This window comes from Rhinolophus sinicus, chromosome 13 (assembly GCF_057876585.1).
Source record: "Rhinolophus sinicus isolate RSI-liver-muscle chromosome 13, RSI-T2T, whole genome shotgun sequence".
Classification (NCBI taxonomy): domain Eukaryota; kingdom Metazoa; phylum Chordata; class Mammalia; order Chiroptera; family Rhinolophidae; genus Rhinolophus; species Rhinolophus sinicus.
In genome coordinates this window covers 23,856,489-23,870,728 of record NC_142513.1, presented here as the reverse complement: position 1 = coordinate 23,870,728, position 14,240 = coordinate 23,856,489, and the positions used below count along the sequence as shown (strand labels likewise).

Sequence of the window (14,240 nt, the reverse complement as noted above, 5' to 3'; positions counted from 1 at the left end):
TTTGTCTAACCCTGGGAGGGGCGTGGGCCCCGCTGCCCACATCAGCCGCACGGCAGAACTAGACCAGCATGAAGCTCTCGTTCCTTTGACCTTGGAAGAGATCGCTGCTGCTTGGCTTTTTCCAGTGTGCACATGATGTGTCCCATGCAGGCGGGGACAGTTGGAGCCCTCTTCACCCCTCCCCCTGAAAAAAGACGATATAAAGAACACAGGCTGAGGGTCTTGTGTGTTTTCATGCTTTAATTCAGAGCTGTCTGTTGTAGGTACAACTCTGTCTGAACAAAAAGACAAAGGAGACCAAAGTGAAGACCCCTCCCCACCTCCCTCCTTCCTGAATCCCCTGACTTCTGTCAAGGGGATGGCCGAATATGAGAGTGCACTGTGCCCAGGTCAGAGAGGGAATCAGGAGGTCACCAGGCAGAGGCCCCTCAGTGGGCCTTTGCTCAGAACCTTGTCATGTGCCCACCCCTCCCCAGGGGGCTGTCAGATGCCCCTGTCTCGTGGTGATTGGGAAGGGTGTTCAGTGAAAAGCTAAGTTATCCCTTTGGGAGATATTTGGTAAACTCCGCTCGAGGCCAGCTCTGTGTGCAGAGTCCTGGCCCCCGACTCTGACTCCTGCCGGAGTCTGGATCAGGGGAGCAGCAGGGCCACTCGGGCGCCGGGCCCTACAGCTAAGAGGCCACTTCTGGCTGTTGAGCTGCAAGGGGCCTCTTCGGATCTAATCAGCTCTGGCCAGAGGCTGGGGAGTGGGGATGCCCCAAAGATTTCTGCTCCAGAAGCCGAGGGCGGGAGGGAAAGGTCACAGCCACCAGGAGGAGGTATTAAGCAGGTATGTGGAGGCTGAGCACTCGACGACGGCCCAGCCCCTGGCCTTGCCCTGCAGCCCCGCATCCTGTGCCCTGCATAGACAGGGGCTCCGGCTGCCATGCCTCTGCCTCCTGGCGCTGCACCTTTTGCATAGATGTGGACGCTGAGCACACACATGCACACACGTAGGAGCCCCCGGGACCACCAACCAAATGGTCTCCCAGGGTCCGTCCCAGGGCTGGCCAGTGAGTTGCCTCCTCCACTGACATGAAGAGAAGCCTGTGGAAGGTCCAATTGGACTCCCCAAAGAGAGGACCCTCAGCACTGTGGGCGAGGGCCCCTGTGACCCAGATAGGCAGGCAGGTCTCGGGCCAGAGCAGGACTGAAGGGCGGCAGCCGGCCCCACTCACCTCATCCAGAGGCCCTGGGTCCAGGCCCAGGACAGCCCTTTACCAGCGGCTTCTCCAGCAGCAGGGACGGCGTGGACTGTGGCCCCAGCCCTGACCACGTCCACCAAAACACAAGACACAATAGGAAGGCCACAGACAGCAAGACACGGACAGGAGCAGAGGGGCTACGCAGCTCCACTAAATTCCAGTGGTGAAAAATATATAGATTTTAGGTTGTCAAATAGAGTCATACATTTATTTTCTCGGCAAAGCTTTGACTATTTCTAAGGAGACACTCACTACGCAGCTCCGTGAGTACACAGCACAGGAGGCTGGGTCCACGGCCAGTCCTGGCTTGGCTTTGGATTGGGTTTGTCCACGGCCCCTCCATGTCGTGACCCCAGTGTCCTGGGGGCAGCCCCCAGGAGTTCGGGTTTGGTTCGGCTGGGGCAGGGGGCGCTCCACAAAGGATGGCTGGTCTGAGGCCCCGACCGAGGTGGGGGAGCTTTGGAGGCACAAAGCGCGTGGCAGAAGGGGCAGTGGCCCCGATGGCTGGGCTGGCTGCCCACTCCCAGTGCATGCAGGTGCCCTGTCTCAAAGGGAGGGCACAGAGAGGAAGGGCAGAGCCCATGAGTCAGGCAACGGCTGTTGGAGCAGCAGGGGCAGGCAAGCAACCTTGGCAGAGAACCAGAGTGTCCCCTAGGCCAGAGGGGTGAGTAGGACACAGGGTCCCACCAACCCCCTAAAATGTGGGGCCTAACTCTGAAGAGTAGGTGGGACGACCAGATGGGTGTAAACCCTGCAGGAGAAGAGGAGCGGATTTACTTTGTAAAATAACAATGGTAATAAAATGTCAGCAGCTTTGCCAGGGAGCCCAGATATGGTCCCAGGGAAGGAGGGGGGACAGAGAACTTTCCCAGGCCAACTGGGCTCAGGTTGGGAGCAGGGAAGCTGTAGGGCTCCCACTGTCCCTACCCTGTCCCTGCTCAGGACACATCCCAGGGCACCCTGCTTTGTCCTAGATAACATCATGGCTTCTGTACCCCATCTTGCCATTCATCCTGCTGAATCTTGCCCCGCCTCCCCCGGGCAGATAGATCTAAGATTCAGGAACCATCACCCTAGAAAGCAAGCAGCCACTTCACAGGAGATCTTGGGAAGTGTGAGAACCAAGCCCCAAAATGAACAAAGTGCAAAACAGAAGTTGGGCTGAAGCCCCTGGGAAAACGGGTCCAGCTCCAGGGGCCATCGTGGCCTCCGGCTTTTCACACCTGCTGAGGACTGCTGAGTCCAGCCCTGGCTCCCTAGCCTCACCTCAGAAGGCTGGAGGAGCCCCGGAGCTGCAGCCCCTGCCTCCTCTCCTTGTGCTGGCAGACTCTCTGGAAGGGAGCATTCCTACCTCAGCGACGAGCCTGTCCGGCTTAGCTCTCGCAGGAAGAATTATCGGACACACCCAGAAGCGCAGGAGGAAAGTGGAGCGTGGAGAAGATCCGGGATGAACAGACACATGTAGGACCCATACTGCCCTCGGCTACCTCTTGCCCATCACTGTCTTTCCTCCAGCCCGTGATCTTGACTATGCTTCTGAATCCCAAAGTGGGGAGCAGCTTGAGGAGGCTGGAGCTCCAGCCCAGGCCCAGTGGTTCCAGACCCTGCTTGGAGTCCTGGGTCAGGGGCCTGTACTTTGGACTGCAGCTGCCTCCGTGTGAGGACATAATACTGGCCCAGGAGCCGGGCTGAGGGCAAGGGGTGGCCTGGGAGAGAAGGCCTGGAGTGAGCAGGGAACTGGCCAGGATATGGGGTTGGGGGGGAAGGGGAGGCTACTTGGGCCCAGCCTCCCCAAATCAACATACTGGAGACTTCCTGAGCAGCGGCTGTCCTTGTGAAGGGCCAGGTGGGTGGGGGCTGGGTTCGGGACCTCACCACCTACCCTCCCTGTGGTTTGTCCAACCAGCGTGCCTCCCTGCCCCGGGTCTCTCCTCCCTTCTCCCCTGTCCAAGCTTGGGGATGCCTTTCCCCAACGCTGGCTCCCAGCTCCCTGACACTGCTAACATCCTGAAAAAAACCACTTCCAAGCCCAAAACTAAATAAATAAGATGATGCCCCACGGGAATGTGTGAGAGGGAGGACGGCACCCCTACAATCAGCTGCCGGAGCCACTGGCCGGATGGGGCTCCTCAGAGCTGGGAGCCGCTGGCTGTGCCTGGGCCCTGCTGGCTCAGCGAGCGGCAGCTGATTCTGCGGATGGAGTGCAAGGCCACGGTGCAGCAGCCCCGCAGCAGGGAGCTGATGTTGTAAATGGGCTGGCCCTGGCGCCGCTGCGAGCGGCAGAGCCAGGCCACCGTGGGCACGGCCGGCACCACCACGGCCAGCAGATCCACGATGTAGTGGCGGCTCCAGTAGCTCTTGGGCTCCTTTTCGGCTGCGGCCGCCTCCTCCTCCTCTTCCATGGGGCACGCCACACTCACCGACAGGCCGGGGTTGGGGTTGGCACCAGGCCCATGGGGGGTGGGCCCACGGGTGATGGGCTCCGGGGCCTCAAGCTCATCACCCACCGTCACCACCACTGCTGAGTTGGGGTCTCTGGGCCCTGAGGAGTGGGGATCCGGCTCCGGGCACCTGTCCCCTGATGCGGGGCCTGTCCCGCAGACCTGGGCCTTGGTCACCTTCTCCAGGATGGTGTCCAGGTCAGGCTGGTATGGCACTAAATCCGTCTGGATGGCACGCTCCTGCATGCAGCTGGCCTGCACGCCAGCCTCCATGCCACACAGCAGCTTCTCGTAGGTGTTGCTGGCAGGGAAGCGGGGGCCCAGGCTTAAGGAGCTGTGCAGCGAGGTCTCCTCAGGGCCACAGTCCACCCCTGATGACAGCAGGCTGCTGGCCTCCAGCGCGTCCGTCCGGCTCATTGTGTCATCATTCGCCACGAAGCCACTGTCAGCCCCATCCTCAGTGGAGGAGCCAGGGTGGTCCCCAGGCGGGAGGTCACCGCAGACGGCGGGGTCACTCAGCTTGGTGTAGGTGGAGCTTCGGGTGAGGGAGCGCGCGGGAGAGCCGCCCGCGGACTCCCCAGGGCCGTCCTCCTTGGCCGTGCCGTCCTGGGCCACCTCCATGCTGTGCAGCAGCGTCTCCAGCTTCTTGTTCTGGATGTTGATGTCCACAAAGTACTTCTGCAGCCCTTTGTCCTTGTCCATCAGGTTGTTCTTGACCGTGTCGATGACCTGCTTGAGCTGCTTGATCTCCTTGCGGGCCTCCTTCAGCGCCAGCTGGGCCTCCACGCGGTGGCACTCCTCCTCGATCCAGTCTTCCTGCATGCGGGACAGCTGCGTCTTGAGGTCGTCGATCTCCGTGTCCCTGCGAGCAGACGAGACACACACGCTCACTGCCTGGCCTGTCACAGCCACCAAGGACAGGCGAGGAGCGGGCTGCCCCCAGGACAGAGGGCCTGTGCTGCTGCCACTCAGAGCTAAGACCAAAAGGAACAACTCAATGTCCCTTCCTCCTTGTCTTTATTCCACAGGAGGAGAAGTGTGGGGGGAGGGGCCGAGGGGTGAAGAGAGGAGAGGCCTCCTCCTGGGTGGGGGCAGAAGACATGGCGATAGCAGACACCACACATGGCACCCCCATCGACCCCCGGCTTAATTTAGATCCGTTACCTACGGAAGAGACTAGACAATACCGATTCTCAGCTTTAAAATGCTACTGCTATCAAAACCTGATACAGCCATATTAAAATCTTGACATAAAACAATAAAAATGAAACTTAAAATCTCTGCTCTATGGAAAGGGATGTGGCCTCCTACTAAAGCTGGTTGTAGAAATTTTAAATGGGGCAATATTTGGCCAGAGACCCTGGGAAGAAGGAGGTGGCCCACTTACTTTTTAAGAGAGAAACTACCGCCTTCAGTGTGTGTGTGTGGGGGGAAGCTGATAATTTTCCATCTTCCCTCAAGTAGAGGGAGAAGTGGTGGATGAATCAGAGGAGAATGACGAAAACAGGGTGGCCCTCCTTTATTCAGGCCAGAGGTTTCTTTTTGGTATCTACTGTAAAGAGGAAAGTCAAAATGATGGATGAAAAAGGCACAGAGCTACCCTGGAGAGTAGGGTTTCCAGACAGGAAATCCCGCCCGTTCTCAGGAATTTTTTTCGCTTTCCCGTTTCCAAATCCCGAGAAAAGTTGGTCAGGAAATCGGGAAAATCGGCTCCTTGAACCCTGGTGGTTGGTAGTATCGGCCGCCACTTTGTGGAAATAATTCATCGTGGAGAACAGAAAACAGTTTATATCTCGGAATTTGGGAACGGGAAAGCGAAAAAAAATTCCTGAGAACGGGTGGGAATTCCCGCCTGGAAACCTTACCTGAAAGGAGAGGCAAGTGCCAGGCAAACCAGACAGTTGGCAGACTCTTGTCCAGAAACTCTCAGGCTTTTTAAATCCATGAGTCACAGATTAACCCAGGGTGGGGCAAGGGCACAGGGGAAGGAGGCCAGTTAGAAAAAGATGCCGTCAAGCCAGAGGTAACACCAGGGTGCGACTGGACAGGACGGATTAAAAGCAGTGAGAAAGGAGGAAAATCCTTCCCGAGACTGGAAAGCGCATGCTGGGGGATCCTCCAGCACACCTGTCGGTGACACGGCCCACACCGTACCAGCCCAAACCCTGCATTCACGTCAATAAAATCCACAAATGGCACAACGTCACCTCGGGGTTTATGAGCCCAGCAGAGTGATGGTCCCAGATTAAGCACCAGGTACTTTTCAGTCAGACTGGAAACTCAGTTCAGGAAATGGGCCCAGGAATCTCATGTCACAATACAGGGGAGGGCCTGGGCAGAAAGTCTGCAGTGGCCAGGAAGTCAGCAATGGCATTGTGTGGCTGGGGACGGACCGCTGACAGGACAGAGCTTGGGACGGCAGCGGGAACCAGAGCTGCTCAGACTGACGGCAACAGACATGCTGACAGGTATGAGGGCACTTGTTCTTCGCTCCTCCCACCTCAGGGTGGGGGCTCACTCTAGGGTGACTCTCCTCACTGACACATGGAGCCATGAGAGGAAGAGTACGTTTGGAAGAAGGAACTGGGCATGCTCGGCCCCTCTCCTTGGAGCCACCAGGACCCCGGGGAGTTATGGCTTCGCAACCCTGCCTAGGACATTACATTTGAACTGAGTCTTGAAGGACGAGTTTGCCAAGGAAGCAAGATGGGGAAAGGGCATCATAGGAAGTAGGGACATGGCATACGACAGCAGAGTGTAAAAGGATTTCGAGGAGAAGGTAGGTTATTGCGAGACTGACACGTATCAAACTGCATACATGGCGAGTGTGACCATATAGCAAGTAAAGAACTGCCACAGGTCCCGGAAACGGTAGCAGGCAGAGTGGCTAGGGATCTGAGATGCAGGCATGTCCACGATTGGGCATCCTGCCCAAACCACACAGGGCAGATGGCCGGCTCTGAGCTGCAGGGCCAGCCCTAGAAAGGAAGCTGGGAGATGGGCCGTCTGCTTCCTGAGGACATTAGTGCAAAGAGCCAAGTAGACGCAGGGCATCACTAAGAGGACGAGGAGAAACAAAAATAGAAACCCTCGCTCTACAGACAAGGAGGCCCACAGAACGCCGCGTGCAACCTCCCATAGGTCAAACCCACAACCAATTCAAGCTGATTGGCAGCGCTCTGGTCAAGAAAGACGTGGACAAGCGTTTACTGGCCACATCGGAGGTGACAAATCCATTGAGACTGAAAGATTCGTGGCTGCCAGGCACTGGAATGGTTGGGGAGAAATGGTGCGGAGGGGTGATTGCTACTGGGAGTGGGATTTCTTTTTGGGGTGATGAAATGTTCCAGAATTAGATACTGGTGATGGTTGCACCGTTCCGTGAGTATAAGGAGAATCATCACATTGTATGGTATGTGAATTACAGCTCAATAAAACGGTTATATAAAAAAAGAAGGAAAATGTGGTTGTCGTGGCCTGCCTCGACCTCCGGGGCCCCGCACAGCACCTCCTGTAGCTCACAGTCCCCTGCGTATTTGAAATGACAGAGTCTGGAGAAGACAGTTAAGATGAGGAAGAGGTCAGAGGGCAGCCCTGAAGCTTCCATCATAAAGATGACGCCACCAGCCTGGGAAGGGAGAGGCTGGGAGCATCAGGATTGGCCCTCAGGTCTAACGAATGTGCTCACACAGGCCTGAAGGGGCTGCTGGGAGACCCCGGCTAGGTGGGAGCTCAGTGAAAGTCTTCTCCTGATGGTACATCACGTATAAGTAGATGAGAAGGAAGGCTCCTGGGGGCCCAGAGCCCCCCGCTGACTCCCTGGGAGGAAGCAAAGCCGAGCCAATGGCTTGTTTCTCCCACAGAGAAGGAAAGCCAGGAAGAATGCCCTGTGTTCCTACTCCCCAGGTGGAAAGAAGCCAGGGATAAGAAGTGGCCAAAAGGGGCTGCCAGGCGAAAACTGGAAGAGTGCAGCTCTCGGTGGGAAGTCTGACAAGCACTCACAGGGCGAACGGCTCCGGCCTGGTCCCAGCAGCTATGTGCAGTAATCAAAGGGAGCCGCTGAGGGGAGAGCAAGGACAGGTGGGGGCTCTGGAAATGGGCTCCCACAGGACTTTGCTAGGAAAGGAGCCCCCAGCCCCTCCTTTGTCCCAGAGATGCCCCCGGGCCCTAGTTCCTCGGAGTGTGGAGCTGGTGGCGTGTCCCCAGGGCTGCGCCGGGCTGTCCCTGGCTGCCCGCTCACCGGTCCTGGAGCCGGTCCTGCGTGTCCTTCAGCCGAGCCTTCAGGTGCCGGATGCACACCTCCTTCTGCTGCAACGGGGTCAGGTACTGCTCGGGGGTCGGTGGCTTGATGCCATGGTTGTCGCTGCACAGTGTGTACTTCATGGAGCGCCTGTAAGGGGATGCTCGTCAGCCAGGAGGGATGGAAAGGACAGCAAGGCACAGGTGCTGTGCCTCCCGGAGGCAAGGGGACACCAGCCTCACCATCCTGGTCCCATAGCCACCAGAGGGCTGCAGGCCAGGCCTCCCGTCAGGAGTCAGGGCTCACGCGGGCATGAGAACACTCAGCCCTTCTGGAAGGAGCGTTTTATTAAACCTCTTCTGACTGAAGACCACAGCACCCGGGTGGGGATCGCGGGGCTCCTCTAGTTGGGGGTGGGGGGACCTATTACAGAGCACGCGCCTGACAACCATGCCGGGCATTCTACCTATTACCACCCCATCGTTGTAAACAAATAATGACGACATCCCCAGTGGTACATGCGGAGAGAGAGCGCCGGTGTCCCGTCTCCTGATGCTGAGAACAAGTTTGGGGCTGGAGGCTGGGGTGGGAGGGCCTCTCCCTCCCGGTCACCTGCACACCTGCTTACTTCGAGTGCACATCCGAGCCCGCTTATTGCTGGTCCACTTTTGCCCGCATGCCCACACGTGCGAATACACACCCGTGCCCGTGCATCCCCACAGGCACTCTCATGTACTAGGACACCAGCCCACGCATGTGTTCACACAAAATGCATGCAAACCCTTTACTCTGGGGCACATGTGAGCACGCACATGAACACTGCTGTCTCTGGGCACCAACCCGTTAACAGCTGTACCCTGAGGTGGCAGCAGGCTGCAAATGCACTGCTCCGGAGGCCACTTGCTCCCCTGCGCGGAGTGGCACAGACGTACATGTGCAGTGAGCAGACCCTGGTCCCCCTGGTGCAGAGGAGGTGGAATTCCCACCCAGTGGAGGGATGAGGGTGGAGGCTTTCACCCAGGGAAGGAGGGCACCCCAATTCCACCAACAGATCATATCCCGGCCTCCTCGACTCCCAGCTTCCCGCCTGTCGCTTGCTCTGTTCACAAAGAAACCCCCTTGCATCTTGGCTTAAACACCTCACACAACTTGGCAGAAGCCTTGCTGCCACCCAACTCGGCTCCTTTAGGGGACAGGGAACCCCAGGTCAACAGAAGGGCAATGACGTATTATGGGCCCGGAAAAGACAGGCTCTGGTGAGGCCCGTTGCTGCAGCAGCCAAGGTGGAGGCAAGCTTAAAAGCTTTGTGGAAGCTGTTTAATGTTTACTGAGGAAAAAGTATTTGTAAATTGTTGAAGAGAAAGTGGCAATAGACGCGGACAGAAAGAAATGATTCTCTTCTACGTACTCACCTCATGGTCACTAGGTTTAACTCCAGTCAAGTCACATGTGGGCCTGCTTTCTATGTGGCAAGGGGCTTTCTATGTGGCGTGGGGTGGGAGCTTGGGGTGCCCTCTCTGGTGGGCTCTAAAAACCCTCTTTCCAAAAGAGAAGCAAGCCAGCAAGTGCTGTGGACCCCAGATGGCCTGACGCCCCAGGAGCTCATCCTGCAGACATCCTGGTACCTGCAAGGACTTTGGCTAGAGGGGCGCCGATTTGTGGTGTAAAAGAAGGTCTTCTTCTCCCCATGCCCAGGGGTGGAGGAACCAGGATTAAACTAGTAAGAGGTGAGAATTAGAGAGCATGGAACGATTTTAACGTTTCCCATTTACTTCATGAGTGTTTTCCTCCAATGTAACATTTAACACTCACACATTTGCTGTCATAGCTCTGTCTTTGTGGGGGAAAATTATATACATGTAAGAAGGAAAACAGACTCTGATGATTCTCTCAGCTGCTCATGCTTTGGGACGCCTGCTTATTTGCAGTGAGGCCACAGCTGAGGCCTCACTCTCATGATGGGCAAGAACACCCTGCCGTGGAAGTCATTGTCAACCTCAGGCCTGGGACTGCCCCCCCGTGGGCTGCAGTTATGACATGCATTACAAAAACCTGCTACTAAGGAAAAAGTATTAAAGTCATTAATCATATGCTTTTCAACATGTACGTTAACACATCAATTTCACGCGGGCCCCCTGTGTTCTGCGATGGGGTTACAGACAGAAGGCTGGGGCATGGGTCCTCCACACACGTCACCCATCCACCACGTGTGTCATGGTGGAAAACTCTGAGAACTGTTGTCTCAGCACCATCCAGAGATCATTTCACACAAATGATACCCTTTCCACTGGAAAGGGCAAGACAAGCCTGCCTCGGGGGTCCTCTGGCCATGGGAGTTGCAGGCCAGAGTCTCCTGGCCTCTTGCCCACAACTCTCAAGTTGGACCAAATGCACCTAGTGACGGCAGGTACCAGCTATGGGCCACCTACACATATCAACCCACCCAAGCCACACTCTTCTACTTCCACTTGTATTTCCAGGAAAACAGGATGGTGCAGTCAGTACAGCTCTAACTTCTGGTCTTGGAGGATCCACAGCTCTCCTTTACCTGCTTCCTTAACCCTACCTTGCTTTTTAAGTCTGGGTCCACCTTCCCTGAGAGCACAACTTAGCATATGCTGCATTTGTAACACCCTTTGCTTTCCAGACCAACTCCATCTCTGCTACCCTCAAAGTGTCCCCCTGAGAAAAGCAACATGGCAGACACTGCGAGTTACTTTCCAATATCCATTCTTGCCTCTTACCCCACAGAACCCCAATTTTGTGTGGGGTGACATCATACCAGGGAGAACACTAACTGTCCCCGTACTACAGTCCCAATCACATCACCCAGGTCCTGCCAGGAAGGTGTAGAAAGAATTTCCTGGGGAAGGTGTCCCTTGTCAGAAAACGTGAGCTCCTGGGGCCTGGGGGCTGGGAGGCTTTGGGCTTTCTACCTTTTTCCTTCTTGGACATCAACCTGCTCTGTGGAGGTGTAGGAGCCATCTTGTAATGACAAGTACAAAAGCTCACACCAAAGATGGTAGCGCACAAAGACAGGAAATGGGGTCCCTGACACTTCAGAGAGCTGCCTGCCTCTGGCCCCTTGTTCTAAAAGCACCACCCCTAGTTTGTCTAAGTCACAGACTTTGGTATGTGCAGCTGGAAAGGATCTCATCCATCTTATAGGCAGGAACTGAAGCTCAGCAAGAGGAAGTGACCTGCTTAAGGTCGCCGGCCAGTGAGTGTTGGGGTGGACAGAACAGCCACCTTCCTCTCTTCCCCAGGGACGCGGCTTCCAGACAGCGGGGCCAAGGGGAAGGGCCAGTTACCTGGGTGTGGGGCTGCTGTCACTGCCCTTGCAGGAGCCCGAGTTACTGCTGCTGCTGAGAGAAGAGGTGCCGTAGGCATCCCGCACGCTCACAGGTGGAGAGGTGCGCCTGGAGGCAGGAAGAAGAGGCAGGTGCTCGTTCTGGCTGGTGGGCAGCTGCGGACACTGGGCAAACACCGCCAGGCCGCTGCGGCCCAAAGGGCCCCCACTTCGGGGTCACCGCCGAGAGAGAAGCAGAAGGGAGAGGGGGATGCACAGACAGGGGTGACAGAACAGACAGCGCAAATCAAGATGGAAACCCAGAAGGAGTCCAGCCCTCCTGGCTCCCCAGGACAACAGTGGAGGTTGGGCAGGGCTGCAGGCCCAGGTTGGGGCCCCATCTGCCCCTGCCAACGGGCCTCAACTTCCAGGTTCCCCAAGCACAGAGGAGAAGGTCGCTTCATGGGCTGAGACAGAGGTGGAGGAGAATGGGGCAGGCAGGTATAAGGACAGAAGGAGGAGCAGGGGTGAAAATCAAGGTCGGCCAGGTGACCCGAGTGGAGGACCGCACGACATCCCTCCCGTAATTGTGAAGCTCAAACAACAACGCTGATGATGGCAGGAATGCAATGGGCACGTCTTCAGAGAACTTCATATCCAGTGTCATGTGAGCCCTTAAATAGTTCCAGGAGGAGGTGAATGTCAGCAAGCCCATTTTAAAGATGAGAAAACTAGGGAAACGACTTGCTCAAAGACCTTCTGCCGGTTGGTGGGAGAGTGGGGACAGAGACCCACCCTCCTGCCACCCTCCGAGGCTAAGGTTCTGGGCCAGGGGAAGACTCACCTGCGGGATCCAGCAGAGGCCCGTCTACTGCCCGACAGGGACATGGCCATGAGGCTGCGGGTCCGGGTGAGTGGTGGGATGAGTGGTGTCCCTGGGGCTGAGGAAAGAGGGCGCGTTGGGGGTGCCGCGGGGAGGGCCGGGCCGGGCCATGTCATCCTCTCGCTGGGGCCGCTGCCCGGCATGGCTTCTCCTCTCACCCTTCGGCAGGACACCCAGGACTGAGGGAGGTCCTGGCAGGCCAGGTTCTGGCCACAGCTGCCTCCACCAGCCAATGTAGCAGGTTCCTGCCACCCAACTTCAAATGATCAGCAGAGTCTCAGGGCAGCCAGACCAGCCCTGCGTTCTCCAGATGAGTGGATGTGCCCCACAGAGAGCGAAGAGCTTGCCAAGGTGACACACGTATGGGGACAGTTTCCTGACTGGCGGCGGCGCAGCTCTGAGCCTTGTCTACTATGAGCCAGGCCCCCTGGGTCCCTGACACTCGGACCCCCACCCCTGTGCTGCTCAATCCTCCCTCCTCGGTGGGGGCTGCAGGCCGGAGGACTCCTGGAGCTGGACCAGGAACCCCAAATTATGCTGGGCTAGTCTTGACGTCACCTTCCCAGAGTGCCCGTTGGTGCGTAGCTCGGGGCTTCCCGTCTACAGGGGAGACAAGACAGACCAACATACCAGCACACGTGTAGAAAGACATATGGATACACATGATCACGAAGGGGCAGCACATCCCTGACATTCCAAGACATGCCACACAGCTCTCGTGCTCAGGGGGCCTGTCCACCATGCAGGCCATGCAGCTGGGCCTCCCGCACATGTGCGGCACACAGGCAGGCCAGCGCCCATCCATGAAAAGCACATGCTGACGGGATGCACCACGGACTCAGGGCACAGGCTCATAGCAGATGAAGGATGGGGGGAGGGGTAGGAACAGAAGCCCGCCCCCAGGGGGCGTCTCAGTGGGCTGGGCCCAGGTAGAAAGTGACCATATCTGCAGAGACCCACCATTGGTGCTCTGGACAAGTGGGTAGGGGGACTCAGGCCCTTGGCTCCTGCCCAGGACCCCCTAAGCCCCTCTCCTAGGAAGGGACTTGGGCTCCAAGGGCAGCCCTACAGGGGTTTAAGGAGGGGACACCCCATGGGCCACTGTGGGGAGGAGGCCTGCACTAGGCATCAGCCCAGAACTCCTGGAGTCCGAGGTGGAGGGGCCTGAGCTCTTTGTAGCCACCATGCTAGTCCTGTGCCAGCTCCAGGGACCCCAGTCCTCTTCTTCCCTGCTCAGAGCAGGGACTAAGGACCATAGCCTGGGTGACAGGAGACTGAGCTGAGGACGTTGTACCCCAGACCTTCCTCCATGCGGGGAAACAAGCATTCACCAAGCCCCACTCGATGCCAGAACGCAAGCACGTTACATACATTATGCCACCGACTCCTCCCAAAAACCCTATAAGGAAGTGCTGTGATTAGTCCTGTTACAGAGGAGGAATCCGAGAGGGAAGGGACTTGGCTCAAGACACATCCCCCCGTCTGTGGCAGGACCCACACCAGATGCTGAGGGCCTGGATCGCACACCGTGGAGTCCCCAGCCCAGGGCACCACCCCTTCCCACGTCAGGGCCTCTGCGGAGCCTGGTCATCCTGGCCAGTGCTAGGGCTGCCTCCTGAGCAGACAAAGGCACTACTCAGGTGGCCTGTTTCCTGGCTGTGACACAGATGCAGCCTGTTCCCCTGGAGGGCCAGGACACAGCCAGTATTGTCTGCCTGGAGGTGTCGGGTGCCGGTACAGGAGCTGCCGACACCATGCCTGTCACCTGAGCAGCTCGCCCCTGCTTGGCCATGCATCCCACCCATCACGCCCCAATCACCCAGGCAGGGCCTCCTGGAACTATAAGGTCGGCACCTGAGGAGGAACCATGGGATGGGGCTGGGGCGAAAGGGCGCCCCCACACTTGTGTCAAGAGAACCCCCCATGGCTCATGGCCTCCTGCCTCCTGAGCACGGCGGGGCTGGACTAGGAGTAGCTGGGACAGGGCAGGGTGACTGTCCTTCCTCATGGGTGGGCCAGGCCTTCAGGGATCACCTGTCATTGACTGAGCCTTTTCGTGGCCAGGCGACCACGCGGAGTACGTTTGTGTGCCCTGGCCCATTTCTTCAAATATCAATCCTTCAAGGCAGGCAGGATTTGTTAT

The 14,240-nt window shown here is 57.4% G+C and overlaps 1 protein-coding gene across 6 annotated transcripts in view; it reads right to left on the bottom strand.

The window, feature by feature from the left end:
* Positions 1–220: 220 nt before the first annotated feature.
* SNPH (syntaphilin) overlaps positions 221–14,240 on the bottom strand; it is a 40,210-nt gene continuing 26,190 nt past the window's right edge. The window contains exons 3-7 of one of the 6 annotated variants that reach the window (XM_019755185.3): positions 13,469–13,496; positions 12,059–12,697; positions 11,237–11,443; positions 7,926–8,075; positions 221–4,547 (exon numbers count right to left, since the gene is read on the bottom strand). In XM_019755185.3, coding sequence (XP_019610744.2) covers positions 3,374–4,547; positions 7,926–8,075; positions 11,237–11,443; positions 12,059–12,240 — 1,713 coding nt within the window. In that variant the 5' untranslated portion in view covers positions 12,241–12,697; positions 13,469–13,496 and the 3' untranslated portion in view covers positions 221–3,373. The remainder of the gene's footprint in view (positions 4,548–7,925; positions 8,076–11,236; positions 11,444–12,058; positions 12,698–13,468; positions 13,497–14,240) is intronic. The other 5 variants (XM_019755189.3, XM_019755186.3, XM_019755187.3 and 2 more) reach the window with 5 other exon arrangements.